The sequence below is a fragment of the Carettochelys insculpta genome, chromosome 3 (assembly GCF_033958435.1).
Source record: "Carettochelys insculpta isolate YL-2023 chromosome 3, ASM3395843v1, whole genome shotgun sequence".
NCBI lineage: Eukaryota > Metazoa > Chordata > Testudines > Carettochelyidae > Carettochelys > Carettochelys insculpta.
The window spans coordinates 149,034,760-149,054,232 of NC_134139.1; the positions used below are offsets into that span (position 1 = coordinate 149,034,760).

The 19,473-nt window shown below is 44.0% G+C and overlaps 1 protein-coding gene across 6 annotated transcripts in view; it reads right to left on the minus strand.

The window, feature by feature from the left end:
- Window positions 1–19,473, minus strand: part of PHIP (PHIP subunit of CUL4-Ring ligase complex) — a 320,457-nt gene that overhangs the window by 80,382 nt on the left and 220,602 nt on the right. For all 6 annotated transcript variants that reach the window (XM_074990995.1, XM_074990994.1, XM_074990993.1 and 3 more), the window contains exons 24-25: window positions 2,774–2,893; window positions 456–563 (exon numbers count right to left, since the gene is read on the minus strand). In XM_074990995.1, coding sequence (XP_074847096.1) covers window positions 456–563; window positions 2,774–2,893 — 228 coding nt within the window. The remainder of the gene's footprint in view (window positions 1–455; window positions 564–2,773; window positions 2,894–19,473) is intronic.

Sequence of the window (19,473 nt, forward strand, 5' to 3'; positions counted from 1 at the left end):
AAATACAGAGCTTTCAAATTTACTACCTGGAATGAAAGGCTGCAATTCTCCAATATAACTTCATTGTATCAACTTGTTTGAAAACTTAATTGTTCACTATAACACACTTTCAAAAAGGGTTAAAAAACGCACCAGATTGATACATGAACGTCAGTCACATCAAGAGAAAGGTATTGTTTTAATGAACCAGACTATGACTTTTTTTGTTTCATCCTTCTCAGTAATCAATTTAATTACTAAAACCAGAACTTTTACATATTTGTTTGCTACTATTTAAAACTTCTGGAGTAATTATTTCATTTCTAATCTTTATCAAGTATTTTAAACAAAGTATATGTTTTAAAAAATCTCTAAGCAGAACTAAGGAAACTTGAAGACATAACATACATACAAAAGTTCTTTTCTATTACATATTTTAAAGACAGCAAAAATGGAAAAAATAAGAGCTGTCATACCCGTAGTTCCATCTTGTGCCATGGCTGTTTTTTTGGATTAATGCTATATATTTTATTTTTTTTAGCCATTACAATGTATGCTTCATGACCCTGTCGGAAATAGTAAACCTAAGAAGAAAACAAAAATTAATTAACCAATATTTTAGAATACCAAAATCTTAGCACATTGCTGATATAGTGTGTGTGTTGCCTTCCAGACATAGTACAGATATAAGCAAATCAGGCATTTCAAACAGTCTACAAACTATTGGCTTAATTTTAAATAGAAATAAGTTATCAAGATAATGCACCACCCAATGGATACATTGAATATTATAGTGGATTGACTAAGGCTCAACTGTTTGTAACAGGAATAAATTGCTAGTGTGAATAACAGAGACTAATCACATGCAAAAGGTTCACACTGTATAGTTATTACTCCATTTCCCAACACATGGAATCAGCTACTTTTTTAAGTAGAGGAAATAATACTAATACACATGCTTGTAACGGGAGAACTACTTTATCCAGACATACAAGTTTTGTACTATTATGCCAATGATCTCAGTAAATAGATTCTTCCCTCTCTTATAGAAGGCATATGGTCGATCAAGTGCTCATATGGCTTCTTTCAGCATGGCATAAATGTATTCTAGAACAACCAGTGGTGAAAATAAGAAAAAATTAAATATATAATGACAAAATTATTTTTCCCATGAAATATGTTAGCATGTGTTTATAAATATTTTACCAGTATTTACCCTGGGAATCATAAGAATTGATTTTCTAGGGACTGGTGCTTGACTAATATAATCTAGTTTTACTCTCCGGTATTTATTTTATATATTGGTAGCTATGTGAAGCATTTTAATGCTACAGAAATTTGTTATCCATCACAGCAACCAAATAAATAGCCAGATATACAAAATTATGAATGCAGTAACTACTAAAGTGAACATTAAGTCAATTTAAGGTAAACTACCCAAAGACTGGTAATTAAAAATTCAAGATGATGTTGTCTGCTGAATTTATGTAATAGAGGGTGAAAAAAAAAAATAAAAATCAAAGAATGGGATTTTCAAAAGACTTAGAAACTCAAATGCCACAGAAAGATATTTATGGTACATTGTGCACCTGCAAGACCAAAACAACGTTAATCGATTAAAAGAATTTCATAGACTGCCATCACAACAGTTTAATTCTGCATGGAAGTAAACTTCACTGGCGTTCCCAATCAGCATAGCACTACACAGCTGGGTATACGGAAGTGGACAAAATGTCATAAGGATTAACCACTGACTTAAATTGCTAATAATTTTTTTTAAGTCACGCAAATGTCACAGAGCAAATTAAACCACTAGATATTGGATGGATAAGAGCTAAAATACTTCTTCCACATGACTGAATAAATTCATAAACACAAGCTACTTAAGAACATGCAGGTAAAAGTGACGTAAAATTGAGCTAATTGACTTAAAGTCGACTTTTTCATGTAATGTAGACATAGCCTTATAATAGAGTTCTTTATTAAAAGATTTCCTTCCACTGACATTCTGTATGAAGAAGTTAAGATCAGAAAAAATTTGTAAACCTGGGATTTGAACTCTAACACACACATTTCTGAGAGTGTTCCAACTTTTCTTGATGACTATTATTGGCACAATGATGAAACAAACGCAAGAGAAACCTTGTGAGGCCAGGGCAAATGAGCCCTTGGAGTTAGAGGGGTTGGCAGCAGTCGTGTCCACTGGGGCAGCAGCATTCACCGGAGCCTGCAGCAGCCAGGAGCCTGGGAGGGGAACCCAAGAGAGAGGCTGGTGCTCCCCGCTTCTCTCCCAGCCTAGCGGCTTATTATCCCCTGGTCGAGCAAACTTCCTTGCTCGGGACTGGTCAGTTCCTGCAGATGCTGGACTGCGGAGGTCCAACGTGTAATATTTCTAATTCTTCCCTTTTATTTCAAATAGTTCTTGCTTTCAAATACTGTATGTAAACTCCACCGAAGTAACAGAGGCAAGGATAGGCATAGGAGAAATGCAGTGCAATGAAAAACCCCATATCAATAATGTGGAGAAAGAAAAGCGATAGTGTAAATGTGACACAGCAAGCAGAAGATTTTGAATGGCGCAGTGTAAAATGCTAACAGAACATTTAATTCTCAAAGAAAGCAATGTTGGCTTAATTAAAATCAAGGTTTAAACGGAGAGTTTAAATCAATCCAAAATGTTCAAAAGACAATGATGCAAACTAATATATTTTTCTAAAAAAAAAAAAAAAATTGCATAAAAAGTTGAAAAACTGGAAATTGGAAGTAAGAATCCGGAGAAAAAACAAAAAAATACCTCATCACCCATTTGTGGAACAAAGGGACACCGACGAGGAATAGTATCTGTAATCCATGCTGAGGGCAGCCATTCTTCCAATGTCAAGCCATTTTCTGTCAAAACGCCTACAGCCAACCTCTAAAGAAAATGCACATAAATAAAATGTTAATTAAGAATTCACCCTTTGCCAAAATTCTACTTGTCCCAAAAATGTATCATCATTCTGTCAAAATCCTAACTGGAATTAAGTTAAAAATAATTTTATCACTGGAAGGAAAATACATGACATGACCAGATTAAAAATGATATTTAAAATTTTAGGGAATTTTATAGTGCAACAGCAAAACAAGACTTTTTTATATCATCAAAATTATAAAAAGTGAGCTTAATACTTCTGTACTCAAGTAACATTTGACTAATGCTCATAAAGCATGAATTGATCAGTATCCAGGCACATGAAAAGCAGCTGAAATTCTGCAAATTCGCTATACTATTAAACACACACACACACACACACACACACACACACACACACACAGAGTACAAGAACCTTATTAAAGATTCAGGTTAACTGATCTTCAGAGATTTTAACTGTGAAGCTCAGGCAAGTCTTTACTAATATCTGCCAAATTAGAACAAATTTTCACGGAAATGGCAAAAAAGACATGTTTCCAATACAAATGCCACTCCCCTGGTAAATTTCAAGTGCCTACTTCAAAGGCTAGAGGTATTAGAGCTTCTCAAAGAACAGGGTGCCAGAATAATAGAGCTACCAGCACTGTTTATCATAGATACACATTAGAAAGTTCAGTTAGTTACTGTACAATTACTACAATAAGAAAGAAGTCCTGTGACACCTTATAGACTACCAGATATTTTGAAGCATAAGCTTTCGAGGGCAAAGGCTTTGCCCATGAAAGATTATGCTCCAAAATATGTTACTGTACAAGGTGCCACAGGACTTCTTGTTTTTGCAGATACAGACTAACATGGTCACCCCAACACTTGTGCAGTTACTGTGGTTCTCTGAAATGCTGTAGTGAGCATGCATCCTACTCTTAGATGTAAATGTGACCCATACACAAGACTGGTTTTTGTTTTCCATGCAATGTCCAGCAGAGCCACACCAGCTCCAATATAAGTCATTAAAAGATGGCGACTCCGTGACCCTCCTTTCCCACACAATTAAAAGCCTATGTAACTCAAAACTCCAAAAACAGAACAAAAAACCCATGGGGTGAAAGGTGGGACTATAACATCAAGAAAAGCCTCAATAATTTCAGGGTAAATAACTATTTTTCTTCTTTGAGGTAATGACAGATAACACTCTAGGGGACTCACAAGAAGAATTCTCACTGTATATGATTGAACAGTGTCAGTTATGTTAGACAAAAACGGACTAAAGTATTGCTCTTCCCTATGCAATATCTGCCCTGGAAGCCATGTCAAATGCACAGCATTTCACAGAGGTCACCAAGTTGCTCAACGCTCATGTGGTGGTCTTACAGATCTTATCTGTCAGTAGCATCCTTGTGCTCAGATAGAATGTTTGTAGGGAGAACCTTGCTAGACATCAGAGAGTAGGCAGAAATGCACTGAATAATCCTCTTCAAGATTCTATGGGGGTGAAATGGCTTGGCCCTTGGAAGTATTATATATGGTCACAAAGAGCCAGTGAGAAAGTCTAGTTTATATAATATAGGACTACTTCAATATCCAAAATATAACGCTTCTTTTCTCCTGAGGATGAGGGAGACTTTGGAAAGAATAGTAAGGTGACAGACTGGCTTGGGTGAATTAGGACAATTCTGAGGATGAATTTAGGGCCTAGTTTCATCAGCACTCTGTTCCTACAGAGGTGTATATATACCAGTTCAGCCACAAAATCTCATAGTTCACTGACTGTGCTGATGTAATGGCTACAAGACAGACCATCTTGATGATGAGGTGGTATAATGAACATTCTGGTGATGGTACAAATGGCAATTTCAGGCTTCACTATGTTATAATATGAGAGCATGGGCCTTATTTGGAGGATGGAATGAAAAAGGTCCTTAAGGCTCTCAACACTGTAGGACATGAAAAGAGAAGAGAAGTTATCCACCACGGTGGTAATGATGGTTCTTTGAGATGTGTCCCCATGGGTGCTCCATATCAGGTGTTGGGCCAGCCCGAGCCCCGCAGATTGGAGATTTGCAAAGCAGTTGCTGCTTTGATCACGCATGCACAGAAGGGTGCCGGGCCCTTCGTGAGCATCTAGTAATGTGTGTGAACCGGTTGAGCCAGTTCCTTGAAGTCACCTTGGAAGTACACATCTGAAAGACATAATGAGACAACTCCAAAGCGGGGAGGATGGGTGGTGAGCAGAGCATCCACAGGGACACATCTCGAAGAACCACTGTTACCACTCAGGTGGGTAACTTCTCTTTCTTCTTTGAGTGGTCCCCGTGGGTGCTCCATATCAGGTGACTATACAGCAGTGGTCCCCCCAGAAAAGCATAGAGGCAGGTACTGGAGTTAGATGTCAAGACACCAGGAGTGTGGCTGTTGAGAGATCAGTGTCTCCAGCCATCTGGTTACGTACGGTATAATACTTGGTGAATATGTCCTAAGACGACCACGTCGCTACTTGGCAGATGTCCTTCAAAGGGATGTCTGAAGAATTCCGTGGACGCAGCCATTGCCCTAGAAGAGTGAGTTTTAGGTGGGACAGGTAATGCTGTCTTCCACAAAGAATAACACACAGTTATACACAATGTGATGATGTTTGAGGTTCTCTGTGACAAGAGCACCTCATCCTTAGATCTCTGTGGAAGAGACAGTATTAGCCGGTCTGTTTTTCGGAAAGGCTTTGTTCTTTCTCGGCAGCACACTAAAGCTCTCCTCACATCCAGAGAATGCAGTCTTGTCTGCTTACTGGAAGAAAGTGGTCTTGGGTAAAAAGACGGAAGTATGATTGGATCATTCAAGTGGAACTCAGATGTGACCTTTGGGACAAGGGCAGGGTGTAACTGAAGCATCACTGCCTCCTTGGTAAATATCATATATGGCAAAGAGGCCATGAGGGCAGCCAGCTTGCCAGCTCGAAGAGCAGATGTGATAGCCAGAAGGAATACTGTTTTTAAGGTAAGGAGACATAATGGAATAGTTGCTAATGGTTCAAATGGAGATCCGCATATTGTATCCAGAACTAGGTCTAGACTCCAAGGTGATGATACAGGTTTACAAAGAGGGTACAGACTGGTGAGACTTTTTAGAACATGTGCCATGATCGGGTGCGCAAATACCGATGTCCCATCCGTCGTGTGTCTAAAAGCTGTGATGGCCACGAAATGCACCTTTAAAGATGGCAGAGCAAGTCCCTCTTGCTTAAGATATAGTAAGTAGAAAAGAATAGACTGTACAGGGGTGTCACGATCATGAGGGTTAGCCAGCAGCCTGGGAGTAAAAGGGTTAACCTCCTTAGCCAGGTGGGGTTGGTCTATAGGAATGTAGGTAAGAAATGAATTTTTTGGCTCCTTCCTTTTTCTGGCCTCCGGTCTTGCTTCTTTATTTCCAGCCATGAGGGAGACAGACACAGAATATCTCCCTCCAAGAACAGGCCATCCACTCTTCTGTAAGTAGGGTAAAGTTTAGATAAGTCCATTAGGCTTTATTGTTTTATGGTTTGGGAAGTGGGATCTGATGTCTGTGCACTTTTTAGAAATGTTCTTTTACTCTCCTCGTAACTAAGTTCTAGGCCCATGGTGGAGACTCCCCACGTGTTTTACTTTGTGACTCTTCCATCTAGTCATGAGGCTTGCAACACGAATATTGTTGTAATAATAAAAGTTCTCTTTTTCTCTTTTTATTAACCGGGTATTTGTTAATGTGTGTGTCCTGGTTTTTACTTTTGGGGCTGAGATTTCCCAAGTAGTCTCTCCCTGGTTTCCTTATTATTACTTGGGTGGTGGCTGTGAATTTTATCCCCAAAAATCTAAGGGTTTTTAGGGTTTTGGGAGGGTAGTTTATACCAAAACCCGGTAGATAAGGTTTTGGAGGTACTTTTGCTGGCCCCCACTTCTGCATTTATCTTGCTAGAGTGGGGAAGGAGCCATGACAAGGGGCTTCTTGTGGATGCATGCCCTGTTCGGAGCACCATGCAACAAAGCATTTCCACTTATATATGTCTTTCACAGTTAGTGAACTTTCACAAGAATCAAAACGTGTCTGACCTGTTCAGAGCACGAGTCCTCTGAGAGATCAAACCAATTATCAGCCAAGTCATGAGGAGAAGCGTGTGCAGCTGTGGGTGCTTTAGTAACTCATGGTTCTGAGTGAGAAGGCTTGGAATGATAGGGATTGATCATGGAGGATGTGCTGACGTGTTGCAGAATTGGGAACCAGTGCTGTCGAGCCCATGCCGGAGCTACGATCAGATTGGCTCCCTTGAATCTGGCCTTCTCCGATACTTTGTGAATGAGGACTGTTGGCGGAAAGGCAGATAAGAGAGGGATAAGAAGAGTGTCGCTGAGAGCCCCCACCCTATGCCTGCTCTGGAGCAATAAAGGCAACATTTCTTGTTGCTCTAGGTTGCAAACAAGTCTATGGATGGAGTGCCCCAAGATCAAAAAATAGGATGGAGAATGTTGGACTCTACCTCCCATTCGTGGTCTGGTGCAAACTGTCTGCTCAGCATATTGGCCATTATATTGTTTACCACTATGAGGCCACCAGTGTTAGGCCATTCAGTATGCACCAGTTCCATAATCGGAGGGCCTCTGCACAAAGAGAATAGGATCTTGCTCTCCCTCGCCAATTTATATAATACACTGCGGTAACACGGTTGTTGAATATTCTTACCCAGGCATCTCGAATGCAGGTATGCTGACTCCACACAAGTCTTTGAGAAAACTCTGGGTGCTGTCGAGAGGGTGAAGGGCAGTACCCTGTATTGAAAGTGTCCTGTTCCCACAGTAAACCAGATGAACTGTCTGTGAGCCAGGTGAATCATTATATGAAAGCAAGTTGAGGGCTGTGAACCAATCTCCGACATCCAGCACAGCACTTATGGAAGCAACAATAATAATCTTGAAGCGCTGTTTGCATAGGTAGCAGTTTAATGCCTGTAGGTCCAAGGTCTCCATCTCCATTTTTTTCTCCATAAGGAAGTAACAGGAGTAGAAGCCTTTTCCTCTGATTTTGCGAGGTACTTGCTCCACCACTTCTATTGCAAGCAGATGGTCGACCTCTTGGGGTCCCTGAAGAGGAATAGGGTGGGCAGAGTAATGGGTGGTGTTGTAGGAAAGGGAATGGCATAGCCTGCTGAGACTATTCTCAGCACCCACTTCTCTGCACTGACCTTGGACTACTGATGTTAAAAGGGGCATAGCCAATAATGAAACAGATGTTGACCTGGTGGTTCGCATTGGACCATGGAGATGGTACCACAAGCCTCAATGGTGAAGTGAAAGTTGCTACCTTGGGTTTTGCAGAGGTGGATTGCATTGCTGATTACAACTTCTAGATGGCCTATGGGGTTGTGTGGATTGCTCATAGCCCCTCTGCTGATAGGACTGCCACTGTTAGGAGTAACTGTGTCGTCTCTGATATGGGTAATATCTCTTTCTTTTGTATGGCACAGTATGAATCCCTAAAGTTCTCAGTGTTTTTCGAGAATCTTTACTGGAATGTAACACACTATCTGTAGCTTCAGCAAATAATTTGCTTTTGTCAAAAGGCAGGTCTTCGACCTTGGTCTGTAATTAATTTAGGTACTCCAGAGGTCTGGAACCAGGATACTCTCCTCATGACCGGAGCTGTCACCGTGGAACATGCAGCAGCGTAAGCAACATCTAAGGCTCTCTCTACACCTGTATGAGATGCCGCACAACCCTCTTGAACAACTGCCTTAAGAATAGATTTCTTGCAATCTGTAAAGTAATCCGAGGGTCATAGTTTCGTATAGTTATCAAAGTTATGATTAGACAAATGTGCAATAGGCGGGTAGAAGAGGCATAGATGTTTTTCCCTGAACAGGTCCAGCCTTGTGGCATTCTTGTCAGAGACTGTGGATTTTTACTGGGGTGCCTTAGAATCATCACAGCTGAGGTCTACCACCAGAGAATTAGGCTGAGGAGGGTTGGAAAAAAATTCTGTCCCCATGGATGGCACAAAATACTTTTTGTCAGACCTCTTGTTAGTGCCTGGGATGGAGGCATGGGTTTGTCAGATGTTATTTCAGTGCCTCCTTTATGTCATCATCTAATGGGATGGCGATCCTGGATGATGCTGGAGGTCTCAAATTCTTTACAAGTTTGTGTTGTTTTTCTGGGAATTCAGCTATTCGAATGTCCTGACCCTGAGCTACTCTTTTAAACAGTTCTTGAAATTGTCCTAAATCGTCAGGAGAGAAGAATTGCCCAGAATAATTGCCTCATCCAGGGATGATGAGGATACACCTGTCTGATAAACTTCCATGCGTTCCTCTAAGTCGCCTGGCTGATCCTCCCTTGGTTCTGATAGAGCAGAAATTAAGGATTGGGCCTGTGGAAATGGAAGTGACAGCGGTGGCAGAGGGATAGTTGAATGCCTGTATCCTTGTCTAGATTCAAGAGAAATATCTCTAGATCTGTTGTGATAGTGGTATTGCAGCTGGTGTACCTGTAGGTGTGAGGGTAGCTGTATGCTCTAGTATCTGGGGAGAAGGAGTGAGAGATGGAGTGTCTTCTGTATTTGTCATGACGATAAGAGTAAGGCAGCTAGGACAACATTGAAGAGGTGGAGGTGAAGGGGACCTTTGGAAATCATTTGTTGTAGCTGTAAGTGCGGTTGCTCTAAGAAAGGTGTTCTCAGGAATGGCGACGGAGGAGATACTGGACATTAACATGAAAGTACCGTGGGAGAACAAGGAGACATGGGTTGAGAAGAGAATGTCAGAAGTGGTGAATGAAGTGATGGGCTACAGTGCTGAGTCTTGGCCTGTGCCTTTTCTGGTTCCCTTGGGGAGTTGGTGCCCATTAGCACCGTATGCGGTGCTGGATAAGCCAATGCAGGTAGCTTCGATGCTGAGACCATCAGTGCTGCTGGCTCAGGTGCCACCGGTGCCAGCAGCACAGTGTGCGGTGCTGGTGGTATTTCTGGTGCCATTTGATCTTTATGTGTCAGCACCAATGATCTCCATGAACCCATCAGTTCTGGGTGGGATTCTTGCATCGGCACTGGTGGAGCCAGTTTCTTAGGCTGCTTGTCCTCCTTAGTTAGCAAGGAAGCTCAGCTCTCAATATGACTCACCTTGTCACCAGATGAAATGGGCATAGATTGAGACGAACATAATTTTTTCTTATGGCCGCCAGGGGAGACCAATGAGGCTGATTGGTATTTTTGACCTGCTGCCATGCCTTCAGGTGTTGGTTGGTCAAAGGTATCAGGCTTGAGAGCTTTTTCAAAAAGAATCAGTCTCAGTCTCATTTCTCTGTCCTTTCTAGCTCTTGCTGTAAATTTAGAGCAATATGGGCACTTGTAAGGCACATGGGACTCTCTGAAACAGCGTATACACTAAGCGTGGCCCTGTGAGGCCAGCATTGCCTCCTGGCAAGAATTACACTTTTTAAAACCTGATGCAGGCATTTCAACAGAACAACAGAGCTGTTAACAGCTTAGTTCTTAGAATTGCAAACAAGGCAGTAACACACCTGTTAAACATACTAACTACTAGAGAACTCGTTATACAACTTGACTTTTTTTTTTAAATCTGTAACAAGTAAATATAAAACTACGATTATTAGAAACTTATTAGAAACTATGACCAATAAATAACAAGGATCAAAAATTGCTTTTCAGACGTGCTGCAGAAAAGCACAGGAGAAGTCCATCTGCAGCCGAGAGTGGATGAGAGGAACTGGCTCAGACCAGATTGTGCACATGACTAGAGGAACATGAAGGATCCAGCACGCTTCTGCACATGTGCAATCCAAGCGGCAACCACTTTGCGAATCTCCTATTCGAGGCGCCAAGGCTGGCCCAACACCTGATAAGGAGCACCGACGGGAACCAGCCGAAGAACTGACTGTTTCAGAGTGAGACACGCTGATACTAATTCAAGATGAAATTTAAGCACATAAAGGCCAGTCCTGCTTGTTTTAGAAGGAGCATGTAATCCATAATCTTTGGAATTACAGTCTCAGTTGGAGTCGCATTGATCTGAGATACCGATACGGAAAATCTTTGCCATTCTGTAAAAGGGTCTTCTAAATTAGTGGGGAGTCTTTTTCTGTCCTGCTCAATAAGCAAACATTAAGGCTATCAAACACAACATGGACCTAGATGTAATATTTCTCCCTGGTTCTGAGACAGCATTTCCAGGCAGATGGGAAATCATACTGAGGTGAAGCAGGGCTGGCTAGACAAATGTAGGCTTTCCACCAGCCAAAATGGTCTTTGCTTACAAAGTGGTATCATGACGACTATGGTTCTGTCGTATCTGATCTTGGATATGCTCTTAAGGATGAGAATGCTCAGTGGGAAGGCACATAGCAATCCTCAGCACCATGGAAGTAGAAAGGTGATAGGAAGGGAGCTGGGCATGGAGCAGAAATCTCTGCATTTAGCATTACCTGTCTGGTGAACAGGCATATAATGGCAGTTACCATCAATGACATATTTCTTTGGTGACTAGTTACTTCATTTCTGCCTAAAAAGTTTGCCAGATCATTGCTCATATCTGGTAGGCGCAGAACTGTCAAGTAAATTATTTCCAATGGGACCGTTCTTAGAATCTGATAACCTCCGGCAGAGAGGGAATGATCAAGCATCTTCCTGTTTAGTGCATTGCCAATATATTTGTCAGTCTTCACTGTGATGCTTCAGAGACAGGAAGGAATTCTATACAAGCCAGTCTGATAGCTCAGTTACAATTTGTTCATGTGAAATTCTAGATCATCTTGAGACCCTGAAACTTGCATTTGCAGACAATTCCAGTGGGCTCCCTCGTCTGCCCATGATCCATTGCTACAGCATGATCACTGAGGAAGGGAACAAGCAGGGTCTCTTTTCTGACCTCTTGAGTTCCTACAGGATATGGGGGCAGGAGAACTTTGATATGTTTGATCAGAAGGTGTGTGTGGAAGGGATATACATAATCCTCAGTCACCACTGCAAAGGCGGAGGGCAAAGTTTGGCAAGCCAGGTCAAGTGTATGTACAAAAGGACATATGACCAAAAAGTTCCAAACACACACACGGCGTGATCTGCACATACACTGTTGACCTACAGGAACCGAACCTGTACTTTGGATTAAAACCTTTTACCAAACTGGAGTTGTGCACAGCTCCTATGAACTCTATTGTACTAACAACAGAGTACAGTAGACCCTCGAGTTACACGAAGGTTCAAGTCCATTCACGCTTGTGTAACTTGGATTCCGCACAAGTGGGGGTCCAGCTTTTTCCCCAGCTGAACACATGTTCTGCAGCCAGAGAAGCAGCAGAAAGGTAAGTCCTGGGGAGGGGGGCAGTTGGGGAAGGTTAAGCCTGGCATTAGTATGGGGCCATGGGAGATGGGCGGGAGGGGAGGGCTAAGACTGGGCTGGGTTAGGGCTGCAGGGGGGTGAGGGGTGGAGCTGAGCCAGAGCTGTGCGCTGGGGGTGGTGAGCAGAAGCCCAGCTTAGGTGGCGAGCCAGGCCATGAGTGGGAAGGCGGGGCGGGGGGAAATGAACTGGGATGGAGGTGTTGAACCAGAGCCGCACAGGGGGGTTTGACCTGGAGCCATGAGCGGAGGAGCTTGAACCAGGGCCAGCGGTGGTTGAACTGGAGCTGCATGTGACGGGTGGTGAGGTGGAGCCAGAGTTGGGCGTGGGGGGTGAGCCGAAGCAGCACACAGGTAGTGAGCCAGCAATGTGGTAGACGGGCCAGGGAGGTTGAGCTAGAGCCAGAAGAGGGAGTGGGGGGTGGGTGAGCACGAGCTATGCACAAGTGGTGAGCAGAGCTGGGGCGGAGGCTGAGCCAGGGGCATGTGGAATCGGGGGGGATTGGGCCCAGGCTGGGAAGGGAGTGAGTTAAGCACAACTGGAAATTGTGCATTTCCAGGGTTTACTGTAAGAATGGGGGGTCAGCTGTCTAGGAGTGAGGTTGTGTACTCTGAGTTTGCATACTCTTGAGACCTTACTGTATTTCACATATTTCACCACAACTTTTAAGTAGAACAGGGAGAAGAGACAACCCAGAATTGTCTCTTCTTGGGATGTGCCTCTTGTGCAGCTAGTCATTTAAATATAGATTCCCCTTTCCTTAGGTAAGTTATTACTGTGGCCAGAAAGTTTCAGCATCAGAGAGACCATAGAAAGCACAATCCCTGCATGGATAATGACAGGACCCTGCTTTGAATTTTAGGTATTTCCAGTGCACTGGACATTGATATGGAAGTATACATACCAAAAGCTGAAAACTGAGAAAACAGTAATGAACTTGGAACAGTGGAATGATAGAAACAAGCATTACCTCCTGAATCTCAGACCACATACATATTTATTGAGTCTTCTGTACAGAATAGGACAAAACTCCTTTTCTTCTTCTTCTTCTTCAGAATAAGGAAATACCAGGAGTAGAAAAGTTTTGCTCTGTATTATTATGATGCTATTGCTATAGAATTTGGAAGCCCCAGTCATGGACCAAGAATTATTGTGCTAAGTGCTTTACAAGTGAAGAGCTAAAAAAGAATAGCCCCTGCCCCAAACAGCTCACAGTCTAAGAGACAGCAGACTAATACACAGGCTGACAGGTGAGTACAAGGAAACAAACAGTAAAGTTCAGTATGGCTCAGCTCAATGGGCTGTGGTCTAAAATGCATTATGGCTCCTAGACAAACCAATGAGATCACAACTTTGCAGTAGAGATTCATGGGAAGATCCCTGAAAAGAAACAAAGAAGGGGCGTGGATAGAGGGCAGACAAATGGAATACAATACAATACAACCACCATGGACTATGATCTCCAGTAGCCAACTGATGTCAGTAAAAAATGGGTTCTCATCGCTTTTAACTCTTGTTCTTCAGGATGTGTAGCTTGTATCTATTAAATTAGGTGTGTGCACATGTGTGAACAGCTGTCAGAAAGCTTTCTGTAGCAATCAACAGCCAGGATGGCTGGGGAGCCCTCTGGAGCAGCACCCATGCAAAGCTTATATATGAGCTAGTCAACCCAGCACCTCCCAGGGTTCCTTCTTGCCGTCCACTCTGACAGTGGGGTAGGAGGGTGGGTTTTGAATGGGTATCAACAACACATTTTAAAGAACAGTTTCAACAGTGAGTAACCCTTTTTTTCTTCTTTCAGTGCTTGCTCATGTTTAAAGTTACGTGATTCCCAAGCTAAACCAAGGAGGAGGGGTCAGAGTCAATGTGTGGCTGACTCCAGGACAGCATCCCCAAAGGCTGCGTCCCATCTAAACTGGGGTACAATTGCTCAGTGAGACATGAAGGTATGCACAAAGGATGACGTAGCAGCACGACAGATCTGGAAAGTCACATGCAAGAGGAGGGCAGATGAGAAGGCCTGAGTTCACACAGGCTATGTCTACACTAAGGGAAAAACTTCAAAATGGCCATACTAATGGCCAAATCGGAGAATACTAATGAGGCGCTGAAATGAATATTCAGTGCCTCATTAGCACGAGGACTGCCACAACACTTCGAGAGTGCCGCGTTTCACTCACGTCTGGGTCATCTGCATGGGGGTCCTTTTTGAAAGGACCCTGCAAACGTTAAAATCCCCCATCAGCCAATAGGAGATGAGCTGTGCAGATGAGCTGCGCATGAGCGAAACAAGGCACTTTCAAAGTGCTGTGACCAGCAGCGTGTTAATGAGGCACTAAATATTCATTTCAGCGCCTCATTAGTATTCTCTGATTTGGCTATTTGCATGGCCATTTTGAAGTTTTTCCCTAGTGTAGGCATAGCCATAGTGTTCCATGACCAGCAGCAGGGCGACTTTAGTGAGGTCATAACACACCTGTATACAGGACTTGATCAAGGAGGAAATGCACTGCAACAAAACCAGGAATCTCTTCATGTATTCAGAGATGACTACAAAGAGCTGTGAGGTCTTACGGAAGGTCTTGGTCTACTTGATATAGAAGGCAAGTGCCCGTCTGACACCAAGGGAGTGCAGCTGTTGCTCCCACTGGGAGCTATGAGGTTTAGGATAGAAAACAGGCAGGAAAATGTCCTGATTAACAGGGAACCTGAAGACCACTTCTGGCAGGAATGCTAGGTGAGGGTAGAGCTGGACCTTATCCTTAACGAACACTGTGTGCAGGGGCTTAGACATGAGGGCCTGGAACTCAGACACCCTTCTGGCAGAGGTGATAGCCACCAGGAAGGCCACCTTCCAGGTGAGGGAGAGGAGAAAACAAGTGGCCAGCTGTTCGACTGCAAATCGGGGGGACATATAATAACCCAGAGGACCATATTAAAGTCCCAAGCCAGGACTGACGGCACACCAGTGGGTGAAGACAGTCCATGCCTTTGAGGAAGCGCCACACCATCAACTGCACAAAAAAAGCACAGCTGTTTTCCCCACGATGAAAGGACAACATGGCTGCCAGGTACATCTTTACAGATGAAGAAGCAAGGGAAATGAGGTAGTTTAACATCTGCAGGACAGAGGCATGACATTGTTCTGAGTGCAACCGCAGGAAAATCACAACCATTTCATCAAGTAGGGCAGCTGAGTAGACCACTTGAGGCTGCTGAGTTGCTCTGAAATCTTTCAGAAAGCATTAGAAACTATAAGGCTGTTCATCGAACAGCTCCAAGTATTAAAAGGGGCACATCCTAAACCACAGCTTATGTCTAAGAAAGATACCTGAAGCTTGGAGTCATGCCACTCTGCATGGGCACTGCAGTGGCCATAGACCTGCATACGGCATTAGAGATATTTGTCGCCTGTGGAGATACTTTGGCCCAAGCTGGTCTGCTATTACAATGCCTTTCAGACTCTGCTTTCCTGAGGGAGGTTGGTATTATCTCATCCCATTTTTAAACGTTGCATTTGGCCAGCAGTGCCTGGCTGTTATACATGCTCAATTTTAGCAAAGCCGATGAGTATGCATTACTTCCAAGCAGACCTAAGTGTTTGGGATCCTTGTCCTTGTGTATGTTCTAGGTGAATTTAAAACTATCCGGGACAACCAAGACTAGCAGAGAGCACAATCGGATTGAGTGTTTAAAGTATATGAATCTTAAGAGTATTGTTTTTCAGCATGCTCTGTGGCTCATACGATTGTCATGCCAAAACAATCAGCTCTAGGTGGTCTACAGGTGGAGGAACAATCCTAGAGAGACCAAAGGCTGACAAAACTTTAAAGAGCTTGTGAGTATTCTCACAGAAGACCAAACTCTTACTGGCCAAGGTGTCTACAATCTGCATCAACAGCTCTTGAAAGGCCATGAAATTTCCCGGTGCTGGTACTGGCATGGAAACTACTGTCTCCTATGAGATCTGTGGCTGACTGTTAGATGCGAATGATCAATTATTGCATCCTGGCAGATTTTTAAGTATATTGACCACCTGCATTTGATGATGTTCACCACACAGTGTTGTGAAACCTAGTAGTGAAAGGGATCTTTGGCCTTTGGACTCTTTATGCTCTGCATATCAGCAACTGAAATTTTGCTAGTGAAATTGCAGGAGAGGAGAACTCCCCCTCCCTCCCCACTGCAAAGGCTGAGACAGATCCAAGACTTGGAAAAGTGGTCACCACCACAGCCTCAGTAGGTGCCAGGGACCTTCTGGAGCTCATCGCAGTGTTTGATGCAGCACTTCTTAGCGCCCTGCTTCAACACTGGGGCTGTCAAACAGAAATATCTCTATGATGCATGGCCACTCAGCTACATAAGTAGTCCTCTGTGATATTGTCCAAAGAGCTGCCATGGCTGGAAGAGGCATTCTCCCCCTGCTGTGGCCAGAGAAGAGCACCCCAAGTGCTACGCTGACCCTAGGAGGGAGCTCCTTCAGCAGGAGAGAGAAGCTGCTCTGGCCTCAGCAGCAGGCCTGAATTAAGAAAAGGGCTTTGGGGGACCCTAAATCCAGGGCCCTACTCTGCAGTCCGTCAAGCCCTTGTGTTCTGGGCCAGCCCTTCCTGGCAGCTTGGAGAAGGGTGGTTGTGGCTCAGCATGCTGCCATTCCCCTTCATTTCCCTACCCCAGATGGATCAGTGGTATTGTGAGCAATGGGAAGCTGTCCCCAAGATTCCCTTGCAGCTCCCATTGGCCAGGAATTGTGGGCAGTGGCAGCTGTAGGGCAGTGCGTGCAAGTGAGCATGAAGCAACATAGGCTTCAAAGAGCTACCTGTTCCTGTGCCCCACAACCAAACAAGAGACGCACAATTAAGAGTCCTACACCCCAACCCCCTGGCCACAGTCCTGCTCACTCCTGCAGCCGAATTCCCTCCCAAACCCTGCACACAGTCCTAATCACCCTCCTGTAACCTAAGTCCCTAACTCCTTCCTAGATGCTGTAGCATAGCCCAGAGTCCCAGCTCTAAGCCTGCTCCACCATCCTAGCTCCCTCCTGACTCCACACCTCAACCCTGTGCCACCTCCTGTATTTTAATTCCCTCCTAGACCCCACACTCACCCCAACCTCCTGCCCTGAGACCACTCTTACATTCCAAACAGCTTGGAGCTCCCTCCTGCACCCAAAAGGACCCACCCACATGCCAAACCCCTCAGACCCACCCTGCCACAGATCATCAACGTACAGAATGAATTTTGTTATGTGCACCAAAATGGAGGTCGTGTCACACATCATCTCTGTATTTGTGATCATAACAACATTCATTCTGCATGTGGATATAAAAAGTAGAGGGAATACTGCTGTAAAAGGTTTCAGCACTGGTTGGTGGTGGCACCAGGGCTAATGCCAACACGATGCCTAGCTTCAGTGCCACCACCTCTGCAGATGTCATCAAGCTTGGCTCTTCTTGTTTGATCAAGCTTTCATAGGTTTCTCCAGAAGGTGGAACTTTGGCATCACATCTCCTAATTTGTGGGTTCTTGCAAAGGAGCAGCAGGAGATTAATACTGGCTCAATTCCCTCTTGGACCGCCCTCCACCATGACTCTCCCAAGCAAAACAGGCATTTGCTATGCATGTCTTTTAATGCAATTAGCCCATCATAAAATGGATGAGGTTGAAGCTTGTGGGTTTAGAGTCCACTAGTATAGTACCTGTTTACAAGGGTCTGTACACGAAAGAGAGCATTGTTCTGGGAAGTCTGCGAACAGCTGTTGGTATGCCAATCACTATAACTAACTAGGATAATAAAAATAAATGGATGAACATGGTACCGAAGAATCTCAGAAGACCCTAACAAGATTTTTGGGAAATTTTGTTGAAGATTAGTCCAGAAGGCTTGAGAAAGGATCGTTAAGTGCCAAGATCTTTTTGCCCCCCCATAAAAAACAAAAGACAATACAGGGTGCACATGTGGCCTGAATGGACATGGCTATTCAATAAATTAAAATATATGTAAAGTCCAGACTAGTATGTGCAGGGCACATGTGCACCCAGATTCACATGCACACTGGACATACTCAAAGAATTTATGTCTTTTAATTTTCAAAACAGCACTTGTTCAATTAAGGCCAAGCATTTTATTTATATTAACACATACACTGAACCAACAAGAGGATCCTTTCAATCCATTATTAAATATTAAAATATAATCTAGTTTGCTCAATCCACACAGAGAAAGCTGGAGAGAAAATACTGGTCTTGCTTGCTGCAGGCCCTGAAGATTGCTAAAACCAAACTCTGTGAAATAAAAGATGACGACAAAAACTGGAGTAAATTCCAGAGGTTAGAAAACTAATGAATAAGCCTTGCTGTTAGCCATTCCCGAATAAACTATGTGTACACAAGTATAGATTTAATTTCTCTGCATATGCCTATATCAGAAACAGAAACCTGTGGCAGAGTCAAAGAACCCAGCTCTACATACTCAGGTTCACAATAAAGCACTTATAATACTTGTGCAGAGGTTCAGACTCAGGAGGAAGCTCATGCTCCAAAGCCTACAGCTGGGATTCCCAGCCTGTGTGTCGAGACCCAAACGTTGGTCGCGATTAGATTTGGTAAGGGTTGCCTACTGGGCTCTGCAGCTGTTCACTCCTCTGACCCCTAGTTCCTGCTGTGCTTTACCGTGCTGATTTGAAACTCAATTTAATTGGTTTAACAGATGGCAGCAGGGATCCAGATGTTAAACCAATTAACTTGAGTCCCATTTCAGTAGAGCAAGGCAGGGAACTGCCCATGCTACAGGTAAGGAAAGGGAATAGGAGGGCTGGGGAGCCATGCAGTGGCCCAGTGAAGGAACAGTGGCGGGGGGGTAAGCACTGGCAGCACATGTAAGTTGTGTGAGGTAGGTGGGAGTGTGCAGGGGATAACGGGTTTAAGCTTGGGGACTGGGGGGCTGAGAGCTCTGTGCCCCTGACAGCTCTCAGCTGCAGGGCAGGCTGCCCTGACTGGGGATCCCGTGGTTGAGGCTGCCTGTCCTGCATAAGTTTTCCAAAAATCTGGCAACCCTAGCTGAGAGGGGGGCGGGGGTAGGTAGGCATTTTGGGGCTGAGAGGGGCTTAAGCAGTGTGTCGGGGGGGGGGTGTCCTGCAGCTGAGAGGGAGTCTAAGGTGGGGGGAGGGGGCAGAAGGGTGTATTTTTCCCATGGGAGAACCTCCTCCACCCCACA